The 15,145-nt window shown below is 40.7% G+C and overlaps 1 protein-coding gene across 1 annotated transcript in view; it reads left to right on the plus strand.

The window, feature by feature from the left end:
- Positions 1 to 208: 208 nt before the first annotated feature.
- The window catches only part of LOC140235063 (uncharacterized), a 32,372-nt gene continuing 17,435 nt past the window's right edge, over positions 209 to 15,145 (plus strand). Inside the window, exons 1-3 of the mRNA XM_072315104.1 lie at positions 209 to 2,213; positions 13,299 to 13,380; positions 15,076 to 15,143. Of these exons, the coding sequence (XP_072171205.1) occupies positions 209 to 2,213; positions 13,299 to 13,380; positions 15,076 to 15,143 (2,155 nt within the window). The remainder of the gene's footprint in view (positions 2,214 to 13,298; positions 13,381 to 15,075; positions 15,144 to 15,145) is intronic.

Genomic DNA, 15,145 nt, shown 5'->3' on the forward strand with positions numbered 1-15,145 from the left:
TGCAGTCTCAAACTCTTAATCATCGCCTTTTATTAAACGTTCATTAGTCATCCGTTCCAGCAAGCATCTGCCCAGCTATGGCATGTGCACAGTAGACTGGCATTTGGTTGAACATTCTATGAGAGGTCATTTGACGGAGGACATTTGGGGAGCCTCGCTGCCAATTGTTTTTGTTTTTTAATTGTTTCTCAAGCCTGGCCAGCCAAACATGGATTGCTGTTCCCCTCATGATGGCTGTGAGGCAATAAAAGGCAAGAGTGTGTCGAAGCTCACAATTCAGCTAGGCAGAGGTGTAGGGAGCATCGTGGCACCTGGATCCCAGCCGCCCCAACCAGTAATACAGGAACAGCTCGCAGGACGAGAGGCGAACCTGCCCGCCACACGCGGAGGAGACGACAATACTGCCACAGACCGGAACGACAAGTTGGAGTTTGCTCCAGCGCCAGCCACACACGGTCTGCCACACAGGAGCAGTGAGAGGGGCGGAGCTGCACTGGGAGAGAGTGCTCAACGTCAGGAAGGGGGATTAATCACAACGCCCGTGGATCACAAGAGACTTGTTAATGAGCTGGGATCCTGTCACCCTGCTGCTAGTATGTCAACGGACATCATGAGCACAATGTCAGTCGCTGCCCTCGCGTCGACACCTCCAGTCCAATCTCTCGACTCGGCTGGGGATCTCCTCAATACAGCCATGCATCCAAATCTGGAAGAAGGGGGCGAATGTGCGCCCGCCTCCAGTGGTCAATGTGACTATGCTCACACTAATGGTGAAGTCGGTAAAAACGGACCAGTTATTATGGATCCCATACCATGCTCAAAGTCTTCCATGGCAGTTGCTGCAGATTCATCTGAGCAGCAATCTGCCGAAGAGGAGGAGGCGAAGGAAGCAAAGGCCATAGCCATACAAGCTATCGAGAAGGCACTGGCATCAGAGCTTGTGGTCGCTGTGACCGATGCAGCAACCAAAATCTTCAGCGCAGAGTTGGAGGAATCAGTGGATCAAGGTGAGCCGGGAGGAACGACAAAGTCAGATGATGTCAAGCCAGAGTGTGGAAAGAATGTTGAGAAGGCTGATGGTGAGGATGGAGAGACTAAAGGGGAACAACCTGCAGAAGCAACGAGTTCCGAGCTCTGTCAACAAACAGAGGTTTCCTCTGAAATAATGAGTGCCATTAGTGAGGGTGATAATGTGATGAAGCAGGAGCCAACAGAGGCATTGCACACAGAAGATGTCAAACTTGATGCAGATGGAATGAATGAGGCCAAGGAAAGTATGCAGTTGGATCTTCAGCAGCCTCCTGATGACAAAATACATCCGGTTGCTGAGGCAACCCATTCAAAAGAGGCCAATGCAATAGAGGAGAATGCAGTCACAGTCAAAGACCAAATGAAAGGCAGCAAAGCATCGGCAGAGAGTTGCAAAATGATTGATGAGCAAGATGCAAATGCCAATAGGGTCAACTCAAAAGATGACTTGAAAAGTATGGAAGACAAAAGTGCAGCCAGAAATGTCAATGCCAACAATAACACTTGCTTGCCACCTGTGCCACCCAAACCGACCAAAGGGAATCCTGCTACATGTAAGAAGGCTCCACAAAAGTCTGAGGAGCTGCCAGACATCTCCCCCAAACCAAAAGAAGCAGACCCACAGATGATGAAAGAGGACCACTCCCAGATACCAGCGCCAATCGCTCTGCCCGGACTCCTCTTTCCCGATGACGTAATCAACTGTCTGCCGGAGGTCGAGGAACTAAGCAATGGAACAGAGCCATCGCCACCAACGGCCGTCTTGGCTCTCGAACCGGCTGCAACCGAAGTCGTCAAGCAGGGAATACTGCCCAGAGAAGAAAACTCAACAGAAGAGGAACGAGGCAGCGACGGCTTGAAGCAAGACCAGCCTGATGTTTATCCAGACAAAGGGGGAGATGGACTGTTGTCATCTCTAACAACAACATCCACAGAGGCATCGCAGATGCCATTATCGCCGATCATGGAGGAGCCAAGGTCATCTGCAGCAGATAATCACTTTGATCTGTCAAACACGAGCGTGTCATCACCCGCTCATCAAACGCCGTCGGCCACGTCGTCAACTGCAGCACCGGAAAATATGGATGGACCACCAGGCTGTAACGGCAGCGCGATTGCAGGAGCAGCAAGCCATGAGGTAGAAACTTCTAAGCAGGCAGAATTGCCCAAAGGAACTGAAGAAGGTAAGTTTGAAGTAACATAATGGGTATTTTAACATTTCTTCTTTCCAAGTCATTATGCTATTCAACTCTACTTATCAATTAAACAGACCATCACTTCATTGGAGGAGAAGATGCTTCAAATCTTGCTGCTCACAGATTTATTGTTGGAGAGAGCAAGTATTTGTGTGTGGAATTTTAATTAAAAGACAAAAACAATCACCAATTCAGTGTAGTGTGTATCGTCATCACCAGACCATGCCGAAATTCATCACTTATGTGGTCAATCTAACATTCAGGAATGCCTCGCCCGATTCATCACTTTTCTGAACGCCCAGCTTTTACCCCTCTGTCTCTTTTTGGCCGTGCTTGACCAGATTTGTCATGTCAAACTCATTATAAGTAAAAAGGGAGAAAATATATGAAGCTACACCGTGTGCTCCCCCTTAGTAAATTTGATTTTCTCATGATTGAATTTGAACCTGAACCACGTCCAGGTTTTGTTCGGTGTGCACATTCATAAAATGCAGCTGTTTTGGCATCTGCCGGGACCTTAATTGGAGGATATTGAACGTGTGATTTTTAATGAGTTATCTTGAGAGGCCGTTTTTAGGTTCTGTTAATACTCTGAATGAATTCTCAATTTATATTGTTTTCGAGATAGCAAGTGAGAGTAAATGAGAGTGTGTGTATGAGTGTGTGTTTGTGTGTGGGTGAGTGTGTGTTTATGTGTGGGTGAGTGTGTGTTTGTGTGTGGGTGAGTGTGTGGGTGAGAGAGAGAGAGCCTATGTGTTTGAGACGTATATATTCTAATTTCTTTTCACATTATGGCATCAGACTTGTGATATTAAGCGATTGACCATTGTGCGGGTGCAGACCATGACAACTTTACCGTCACAGCCTTTTACCATGAGAAAGTTTGGAAGGAAGTCGTTTCGGTCCATGATGTTGATTTTAGGTATGTACTGATATCACAAAACTTTCGAATGACTGACCCCAGTTTTGTTTTTGATATACTACATTTTTCATTTCTTGAATATGACTGTTTGTTTTGTTGGCATGGAGACTGCTGGATTACTGTGTTGAAATCACTTTGACACTTCTGAGAAGCAGGATACCATGCCAAACTTACATCTCCGCAGACCACTCGTAAAGTTTTCAGTCACCCATTTCGAGATTTGATGATAGTTAGTGAGAGAAATTCAATTTCTTGAATGTCGACAGTTTGCGAGTGGCATGACAAATCTGCACCAGGAGTGCGTAGGGATTAGACAATATTTTTAGTTCCAGTGACTGTTTTAGTCCAGTTGCTACGTGCTGTAAAAGTACATTTAACCCGCATTTAACACGCATTACCCACAGACACCTGCCTGAGTATACTCTGGACTAGTCATAACGGGTTAATTGTACATCATTCAGTGAAGGGATTTCAGTCATTTCACAGTGGTCAAATGAGCAAGTGTTGTTATGAATAGTCTGATCTAGACATTTTCCAAGGAGCCATGGTATACCAGGAGATCATTCAAGTTGATGAAAGTCTTGTGTCAAGTTGTTTTTATTGCAAGTGATTGACAAATTGCCCAATGTTGATATAGGATAATTTGTCAATCAGTTGCAAAAGGAGTTTATTGAATGAAAAAGTAGAAATACTTAACATTTGGTATCGTGTCCAATAGATGTCAGACAGATAATTTGAAACAGACTGAGTCATATCTACTCACGTGTCAAATTCATTGCTATTGTCGCTTCCTGTGCTAGTGTATGTGATCGCCCATTTGTAATCCCAGTGGATTATTTCGCCATCCGTGATCTTATTGCATTTCCAGCGCGTGCGCCTGTGTAATGCCGCATCACCCGGCCGTGTCGTCATCGTTGTCATTTCATTCTTATTATTAAAGAAGGACGGCAGGAACATGAACGCAGGATTATACAGTGTTACGTGAGTCACTCAGAAAACTGTGTAGAAGGTCTGACTGCGCAACATTCAATTGGTCAGTGTAGGTTTTGGCTGACACACACACATGCAACGAACATGATCTGCTTTTATTTTTATCTGATATCAGTGGAGAATGTGCAGTAAAGATCAGTTATCAAATCCTATCTCCCCCTCTCTTTCATCGATTAAGCGGGCATCCCGATCATCCATGGCAATTTTGATGAAATGATAAGGTAATGTGAGAGCGACTTATTGCTGAGATAATCCAATGACAAACGTGCAAAATGCCAAGGATGTATGTTTCACATTTTCTTTCTATATCATGTCTTTATTTATCATGTCTTTATTTATCATGCTAGGACAAAACATGTGAGTGTGTCTCGGGTAAATTGTTCATCCATGTTTTTAATCAACAGATATGGTGTTGTGGCTGTAAAGCAAAAAAATAATGTAAATGATGTCGAATTTATGTAAATTTTCTTATCAGCAATTAGAAATTATTTTTATTTTTTGCGTGTTATCACTAGGCATTCAAAATTTTTCCTGCCTCTATGATAAACGAATCAATTGCTGTCATTCCAAAAGTAAGGTACATATTGTAAATACTGTCTTTGATATTGTGCATTTTCCCACTGCATAGAAAGGGGATTGTCAGTGCATAGTCTACTGTCATTTCATTTCTTTTCACTTGAGTAAGACAGTGTCCTTTTGGCTCTCTGCACTGCAATAAGAATCCCACGAACCATCAGTACTGAGGTCATGCAGCCCGTCCACCTTCCAGCAGCCCTACCAAACTTCCCCCCATCTGCTCTGGCATCCCAAATTTAGAGATCCTGCCCCCGTCATGTCATGTGCCTTATGGTTTTTTCCTTGGGACCTAGCTTCTCCCAAGATGCTCTTCATTAGATATTACTGCCAAAACAAAAGAATTCCGTTCCAGCATTTTGTCTTGAGACAAATAATAAAGGGAAGAAAGAGAGAGACTGACAGAGAGCCAAAGAGGAAGAGAGAGATAGAGAGAGAAGGAGAGAGAGTTGGAGGGGAAGTAAGAGATGCAACAAGAGAAAAGAAGTTGTGCATCCTCTGTGTGTGTACACCATGCTGACTTGATGGATTCTCAAGTTTGGAAACCCATGTGGAAATTAGGAAGTCTGGCAGACATTAATGTCACAGGCTAGTTGGAATATTTGACAGTCAGTCTGTCTCTGTTTCTCTCCTTCTCTCTCTCCCTCTCTCCCTCTCTCTCGCCCCAATCTTTCCCTGTCTGATTATCTCTCTTTCTATATCTTTTGTTGAGACAACAGGGCAGTGCAGTAGATGCTAGCCACCCCATCCCTGTGTAATATGCAATTATGGCAGTTGATAATAACAAGCTTCCTTGATTAAGTCCTGTCTTAATTTAGACAAAAATGTTCTCAACACTGTCAGCATTTCACAGTTGCATGTTTGTTTGTTTGTTTGTTGGGGGTAGAATTCTCAATGTGGTAATACTTCTGTGTGCTGACAGTGAGAAAGGCATTGACTCCCAAGGCACCATTTTACATAACAGTTTACATGATAACAACTTTTGCTGCCATGGCAAAGCATCATGGTAATGACAATAATCCCAATCCCTGATTGGCTGTTGATTCACAAAGCTGCCATTTTAGCAAGAATTGCTATCCTGACATCTTTTGTAAAACAGGGCCCAGGTGTGGACCCTGTGTCACTCTACTGTAAAACAAGGAATGTTCGAATGCATTTTAATTTTGCGAATTTCGCGAGAGCCAAGATTCGCAAAATTAAAATGCACATGAAAGTTATTGTCTACACTATACGCATTGAAAGTTACAGGCAACTCACGAAAATTTCATGCCACGAATAAGGCTGTCGGCTCCAATTAGCGAAAATTTCATGCTGCGAAAATTTTGTGTTTTACAGTATTTGTCACTCGTGCATCCTCTCCTAGCATTATGCCCCAAAATCTTGTGAGATGTAGTCAGGAGATCGTAACGTTTCCCGAGGGTGCTTTAGAAATGTGCATGATTTGAAACAAGGCTGAAGCATCAATCAACCAAGCTGATAAAATCAGCTACATGTTGCATAAACTCTTAAATGAACTATTAAAAAGAAGGGGGAAGTAAAATTCCAATACTCTGGACATGGACCAGCTAATATTATGAGCATCATTCACTGGGTACTGTCCCATAGCAAATAGGATTTGAAATGGTGTGTAGTATACATGTTCATCATCTATTTTGATTAATACCTGTAATTAGAATAGACACAGTTCTTTAAACAGAGGAACGAATAATCAGGAGAGGTGAGCCATCAGTGAAATTCATTTGATAGCAATGATTTAAAGTTGCCTTGCGGTCAGAAAAAAAAAAAAAACAACAATTATCAAAGATTTCAATTTCATCACAATCAACCCTAAGTGACTTCAAAACTGAGCAGAGAGAAAATTGAAGGGAGATGAAATGGGTGTCATATGTTTGACTCAGGAAACCTAAAACGAATGCACGTCCAAGTTGAACCTGGTTTAGCCAATATTATTAGGAGGACTCTCATTTTACAGGTCTATGTGATGATGAATAATTGTAAACTTCCGAGACTTTGAATAGAAGTGTAAGATGAGGTGCAGGGTTTGAAACTTTGCCACTAAAGTTTGTTGAGTTTGCACATCTCCAATTCTCAACCGAGTCATCCCTATGCCAAGAATAAGAGGATCATGTGTTCATCTTACATCATCCTGCAACATATCTTCGCTAGAAATGGAACATCTTACTTTTGCGGCTGTGGTCCAATTTTTTTTTTTTTTCTTTTAATGAGTTGTTGTTGACAGACAACCTTGGGGTGAACTTAAAGGAATTTGAACTATGTGTCCAGCTGCAAACCTCACATCTCCCATGTGTTATTGATTTAAGCTATATACATGCATTCCTCACATTCTTTCTCGCATAAATAGTGAACATTTGGGTTGGTATGAAAATGAAATGCTATGGCAAAACATACACATGGTGTTCCTTTGCACACTGTTCTAAGCTTTTGTCCATTTAGTCATTTTATTGAAGGTATTCTGCAGTGGTAAGGTATGGGATGTTGGGAATGGAAAAAGACATACACATGTAGTGTCTGACAAATGTTAAATGTGTGCAGATATTCCAGAAAAGATGTGTATTCATTAAAATAACTCCTCCTTGTATTCTTTACATGTCATATATTTCAATTTCACAGGGTTTTTATTTTCGTGAATTTCATGTGTTGGATGCTATCTGTGAAATTAACAACATGCAATGATAGTAACTTTGATCCCGACATGAATGCAACGTGCATGCATACATTTCTCTGTTCGTTACTGTACTCCAAGACTGTGTATTGAACCACTCTTGAAATCGTCATTAAGTCCTGATTAGTGAAAAATTGGACTCACTTAATATATGCCGTTTACAGTAGTATGTATTGTTAGTTGTATTGTTCGGTAATGACAATATGTGGTGGTTATCATTACAAGCGTCAGCATGACCTTGGCCTTTTTTTTTTCTTCAGATTTTGATATTCTAACCAGTCAGAATTCAAACAACTAGAAGTCATCGGAACTGCAGGGTATATGATATCCTGCTGAAACTAGTGTACAGTGGACTCCCGTTATAACGAAGTCCTCGGGACCGGCAGTATTATTTCTATTTATCGAAAGTTCATTATAACAGAACAAATAAACAATAAAAAAAAAAACATGGAGCAGATAATGTTGCGGCCTGAATTTTTACTTCGTTGTAACGGGAATTCTGTTATGACCGTGTTTGTGATAACGGGAGTGCACTGTAGCATGCACGGGTTAACCGATTCTGGTCCAAATGTGCAGCCTCCATCGTTGGTCCGTGTCATACACAGCAGCATGTAAGAATTTGTGCAGCAGCAAAGGGGGTCTGGGGAAGAAGAGACTAGACATTCAACATCCTCTCTTGATCGTTAGAGACTGGAATGCGAACATGATAGCGCTACTCCCCTGTACCAATAAACTGCCACATTGATTGTCAGTCTGCCTATCATGATGTCATGTTCTATATATAGGACCAGCAATGTTTGTGATGTCATACACAGATTAGAGGACGTCTATGATGATGATGATGATGATGATGATGATGACGACGAAGGTGCACCCCTCCTATTCTGCTGCAGCTGCGACCACCAGGGTGGGGTTTGAAAACTACCCTCATTGTTCAGTCAAGCCTTAATTGTAACTCAGATTTAAAGAGTGCTCTGTGCAGACTTTCTATCTGTGCACAAGTTTTCTCTATAAGTGTCTTGTAGAGAGATTGTTTCATCGCAGATGGCATTTCTGGGTCGCAAGAACATGTCACTATACATTGAGAGCCTATAGGGGCGTGAAAATTGCAGCTTATCATGTCTATCTGCTCAGTGAAGAGAAATATGGTTTGCAAGGTTGCTCTAATTTTCTTATTTCAGTATCAGCATGTTTGTGTGTGTATGCGAAAAAACATGAGAAGAGGCTAACACACAGATACACACATATAGTACGATTATCTATCAAGGCTGTTTGCATAATGCCATTTAAGATCATACTGCGGTATCTCTTCTGTACAATTGAACAAAGGGAGCATTATATCAAAGATTAGTTTGCTTGACTACTTTAAATGCACACATGCATCATATCTTTCCATTGGTGCATGCCTTGTTTATGTTGATATGTGTGTATATATATATATATATATATATATATATATATATATATATATATATATATATATACATTTTTCAATCTACATGTCAGTAAATACCTGTTTTGTAAAATGGTGCTTTAATATCTGCAGTAGATGGCAAGGGTACTGAATGATCACAATTTCCCATACAGTGTTTTCACTTTTATTTTAGGCATTTTCAGGGGCATTGTATTCATGATGAATGTATGCTGCAAGCATTTCCTTGTTTTGTTTGTTGGGAGTTTTAATGAACCAGATTCAAATGTGCACATGCTCATCTTTAATGTGTAGCTTTTCTGTGTTTCTTGCAAACCAGACCTGCGCTCCATTTCGTAGCGGAATTTTGCTATTGTATGTTGCAACGATTGCAGTTAGCTGTCACACTTGTTAGCTGGGAAGCGAGCAATCTCCTGGGACCATATAAATCATTCTTATGGTAACTTTAATTAAATCGATTGATGATTATTGCAATCATCATTATGAGATATGACCAACATACATGTAGTTGATATTTGCAGTTGCAGTTTGCACCCTGTGTGGAAACAATGGCCATTAAAGATGGGATTCATAATTGAAGAATATTTCTGTTTGATATAATCTGTCAAGTCACCGCATCACCAAATATTTTCATCACTGGAAAAAAGAAGAAGACAGGGTCACAACTGCACATGAGAGTCTCTGTTTCTAGAGTTAGTGGGTTATTAATGTCAGTAAACAAAAGGATTAAGGTGGTGTGCAGGCGTTAAGTCACTCTCAACCTGCTGTGGATGATGTCATCTTCCAGCCTGTGGAACCGGAGTCGGGCGGGAAGGGGAGGGGTGCTGGCGTGCAGTACACCTCACTCTCATCACATGCCACGGATAGCCCCTCATCCCTGTCATCACTCGCCCTCCACGGTTTATTCTTGGCTCGACCGCGGGACCCACAAATAGGATCTTACGTAGTGGGGCTCTTCCTGGCTGGAGAGTTTCGTCGTCGTCACCACGTCAGGAGTCTGCGACCCTGCCCTGAACTTTAATAGCTAACGGTTCATGATCCGTAAAATCTTGTTGGTTCTTGTCGCGTAGTGTGTTATTGTTTGGAATATTCCCCCCTTAATGTGGTGCGGAGTGTATCTCAAGAAGTCATCATGATCATCATCACCATCAGCGAGAGAGAGAGAGAGAGAGAGTTTCTGATGACGGGAAAGAATTTTTCTTCTGAGTGTGTGCTAGAGGGAGAGAGAGAGAGAGAGAATGATTTAAGACCCTCTGAGTGTTCGTCCAGGCGGAAGACATTGAATACCTCTTCGGCTCGACAGGAATATATAGATATCTTTTTTTATAGCCCCATCATGACATGGTACGCATACTCCATTGGATGTGTACCTGGCAGATGTCACGATGTCATGTAGGGATGTGTTTGTATTTTTGGGAAGTTCTCGATGTCAGCACTCAGGGCCTTGACTCACCCTGATCTCATTCTCATGACCAGCAACAGAGAGTTTGATTCCTTGGTTGTTGGGAGATTATCAGCTCTTAAGCCTTTTGTAAGAAATAGAAGGAACTGGTTATGAGATTGAAGCATGATAAATGGCTGCTGGTAACATACATTCATCTTCCTTCCTCTTTGCTGTCCATCCTTCCTTCTTTCTCCCAGGTCCTCTTTACAATAAATTTTAGAACATCAAGGGGAAAAAAAGGGATCTGATATTTGTGCATCTTCAGAAGAAAACAGTACTTGTATCTGCTTTGACACAAAGAGAGAGAAGGGAGAGGGAGAGATAATCTCTTATGTTATTTGCCAAGATTTCTATTTCATTATTTTCCCCATCTTGTATACTTTGATTTAATACTTTATGGAGATATACTGAGCGTATCAAAAGAAAAGGTAATCCAACTTTGGAGGGCTGCCATTTCTTAATTGTCAGTTATGAAGAGCACAATGTTGGTTGTAAGGAAAGGGGAACTCTTCATCTTCATCTTGATACCTTATCATGTCAACAATTGTCATGCATGACTGAGCACATCCGCTCTAAAAACAACAATGACAAATTGCACTTTTTCCAAGTTTGCGTGTTATTGTGAAGGAACAATGCCTGTCTGACTGCATGGATGAGATCTGTCAATGAAAGTTGCCAAGTAGGCCAGCCTGTACAAATGCAGGTTTGTGTTTAGGTTTCATGTTTAGGTTTTGTGTTTAGGTTTTCTGTTTAGGTTTTCTCCTAACATTTTATGGTCCATAACCTTTAACATGACCTTTTGTCCGAAAACTTGGTCGCTTCCACAGAGGCCAACCCACACAATCCATTTTTCTCTGTTCATATTCAATACATAGCTCCCATTATCAACCATGTCTTGAATATGAAGAGAGTAAAATGGATAATGGTTTCGCCATAATGGGAAGGACCAAATATCAACATGGCCATGTTGAAGGTTATGAACAATAAAACGTTATAAGAAACCCTAAAACATTATTGAATCTGCAGTCATGCAGGCTGGCCTGATGATTTGACCACTTTCATTAACAGATCTCATCCATGCAGTCAGACATGCATTGCTCCTTCACAAGAACACACAAATCTGGAAAAAGTGCAATTTGTCACTTTTGTCTTTAAAGTCCATGTGCTGAGTCATGCATGACAATTGTCAACATAATTAGGTATCAACGGAAAGAGGAAGAGTTCCTCTTTCCCTACAACCAACATTGTGCTCTCCATAGCTGGCAATTAAGAAATGGTAGCCCTCCAAAGTTGGAATACCTCTTTTTTTTTTTGATACGCTCTGTATTTAGATCTGCAGTAGATAAAGACCTGAATAGAATCTACAAGCACTGCTCTTTAATAAGCTTACAATTAGCTCGTGTATCATTGCTCTTTTTATCAAGGACACAGAGAAATAAACATTGTGCTTCCATTGTTCTTCCCTACCCCTCCCCCACCCACCCCCCCCCCCAAAAAAAAAAATAAATAAATAGTAATCTGTGATCAGGCCATAATCATATTACTTATGGATGTTATGTTTTTCTCTTCGCATAGGAGTGGAAATGGGTTTTTCAGTTCGCCCTTATAGTCTCACTCTATTCTCTCACCGGAGCATATCAATGCTATGCTGGAGTATTTCATGGGGGAAGGAGAGATGCAGAAAATAAACATAGACAGGAGCGATGTAGGGAAACAAGATCTAACATAAAGCTATACAGTGATGAGGTCTACATCTCCATGCAATGATGTATTAAACAGAGTTGTTGCCGTGCCCAGTCAAGCAGAGCGCAAGGAGATCTTCCCCAATCTCTTGTTTGATACTCTGGACTTGGGCACACTGTGGCATTCTTGGAATGCAAAATATTTTGACTCCATCAAGAAGATGTGATCCCTCCGCGGACATCCTCCTCATCCTCCGAGATGGTAGCTGCAAAATGCAAATCGCAATTAACCCTGCCGGGACTTCCATGTGTCTCTTCTTTGCTGCGAGTTTAAAGGACCTCCTTCTGTTGTTAGTTCTTGAGAATAAAAGAACCAGTTTCGAAGTTCTTGACAATTACAAATAGAAATTAAACCCAGCATACAATGCTGTACCTGAGAAAACTGGATGGTGTGCAGAACAGGGGGGTGTTTCATCAATGTTTGTCAGCGCTGACAATTTCAGTAAAATCCTTGGTTTTGATTGGATGAGATGCTCTGGTCACTGACTGTTACTATGGTGATTGTCAGCGCTGACAACTTGTTAGCGCTGACAAACATTGATGAAACACCCCCCAGATGTTGTCTTTTCAAGAATCATATCTCAGCACTAACTGCTTGAGCACCATGTCTTGTGTAAAAATAAAAAGGGAAAAAAAAGAAAATTGAATCTGTATAATGACACATCATGATAATGTGAGCTTTCTAGGAAAGAAAAGATGATAATGATGATCAATGTCAAAGTGGAATCCATGATTTTTGTGTTATGAATTACTATTCTATCACTGTCAATAATCTCAATTTCTAGCATGTGAAGAACTACTAGTATAATGTATGTTCCTTTGGTACAAGGAGCAAGTATGTGGCCCTTTATCAAGTGAACTCGGTAGCAGTTCTCCACTGACACAGTTTGTAATTGTTATTACCCAGAAGCGGTTTCTCCATTTCAGAATGTGATCATTCCAAAAATCATGCACACTCACTGTGAACTGCAATGGGCATAACAAAACAAAAACAAAAACAAAAAAAAAAAAAAAGAAGAAAGAGGTACTAGTACCCACTGTTTTGCAGGTGATAGCGGCAACATCTTGGCACACAATGTCAAATTCTTCTGAGCTCTTTGATGTCATAATGAATCATTTGCCTGTCTGATATCTATTTATGTATGTTCAGCTCCTTGATGTATTAATTGAGTGTGTCACTTGCCCTTTTCATATCTTTATGAATGACATAAAGAGACATTATGAGTCAAATGACTTGATTAACTTTACTACCTTTTTTGTCTGTATTCTGTTTTTTGTTTTTACCAGCACCTCCAAGGCCTCAGACCATAGCTCCTCAGCCGCCAGCCCAGCATCCATCACATGTCAATGGCCCAGCACATAATGACAGGTACATAGAGAGGATGCATTGATTGCATGTCACTTGATTTCCTTTAGTTTTTTTTTTTTTTTCCTTAGTCCCTGGCAGTTCTATTTCCAACCCTTGCCAGAGTGCACATGAAGGATAAGATTGCAAAAAGTCAAGAGAATCATTCTGCCAAGATATTCTGGGATATTGAATGTAGTTGCAGTAGTAGTAGTAGTAGTAGTAAAGATGATGATGATGATGATGATGATGATGATAATGATAATAACATCAACAACAATAACATATTATTTGATGAGCACGGAAACTATTTATATCTATAATACTGCACTGCAAGAGCTCCTTAATGGTAATTTGCAGCACTGTCCTAAATAATCTACTGGTATATAGATAAATCATTCAATAAAAACTCTGTAAAACTCTTTGATCATTTTCCGATATTGAAGTATTCAAACAGTGAGAGCAGAAGCACACACTTTTATGTGCCCTTCAAAAAATGGCTGAAATATGCATACCTGCATGCCTCTACCATTCTTTATTTTTGAGTTGTTGTTTTTTTAGCATATGATACCAAAAAAAACTGTTTTGAAACAACCTGTTTTCATGAAGGTTTCATTAACAGAGGGAGTTTGTATGTGTTGAGGATTGGGGAGAAGTCCATCCTGTTTGTCATGTGCCTTTCTCTCTCTCTCTGTTTACCAACTGGCATGACACATTTTCTACTTGTCTTCAACCTTTCTTATAGAGTGCAATGTCCCGTCTATGCATTAGGGCTCTGAATCCCTGGCAGGCACGTTACATATCATACAAATCAAATCAAAAGGGATCATGTCCAGTAGACTCAAATGTGCACTTGGCAGTGGATGGCCTCATCGTGAAAACAAGGCCACTCCAGACTGGTATCTTTTTTTCCTTTTTTTTTTTTTTTCTTGCTTTATTTTTAGACCTTAATATGAAGCTATGGAAGGAATTGCAAATATGTTGTAAACAATCAAAGGGTTTTTCCCAATTTCCGTTCAGCAGGCTGTCAAGTGCAATTTGCGTCGTCCTAGAGGAGGCCTCCTCCGGGCCTTTCTGAAAAGTTTTCATCCCTCAGTCGGCCACAGGAGTTGCATTCTTTTCTTCGCACATAAAGATTGACTTGAGAGATTGTTGGGACTTGAAATAGGAAACATGTTGTCAATAAGCCCAAGCTGCTCTCACCCCCCCCCCCCCTGAAAAAAAAATAATGTAGATAAAAATAAAGGTGAAGGAAATCAGTGTCTTTATCTGCATCTCTGTATATTTCCTTTTTTTGTGCCTTATGCTTTGATATATCTATTTGTGGTCTTTATTTTCATATCAACTTTTGCCAATTTTCTGTGTCTCTCTATTAATACAGTGCACTCTCATTAGAGTGAACATGGTTATAATGAAATTTTCTTTGCAACAAAGTAAAAATTCTTGTCCCAGAATGATCATCTATATATCCTTACATGCTTTTCTGTTCAGCTATGACAAGATTTCAATATAACTAAAGAAAACTGCTGGTCCTGAGGAATTACAATTTCAGTCACCTGTAATAAGATGTTGATTTTTTTTTTATGGAGATATTCTTATATCATTCTTCTCTGTCTGTCTGTTTCTTCCCTTTTTCTCTGTCTCTCCCTGTCTTTTCATTCTTTGATATATACAGTGAATTTTGGGGTTTTTTTTTTTATTTCTCTCTTTCTCTGTTAGATACAACCAACAGCGGCAGCCGGATGTCACCAGGAGAAATACAGATATGGACAGGTCGTCTGGACCACGT

The sequence above is a fragment of the Diadema setosum genome, chromosome 1 (genome assembly GCF_964275005.1).
Source record: "Diadema setosum chromosome 1, eeDiaSeto1, whole genome shotgun sequence".
In the NCBI taxonomy this organism is placed as follows: Eukaryota; Metazoa; Echinodermata; class Echinoidea; order Diadematoida; family Diadematidae; genus Diadema; species Diadema setosum.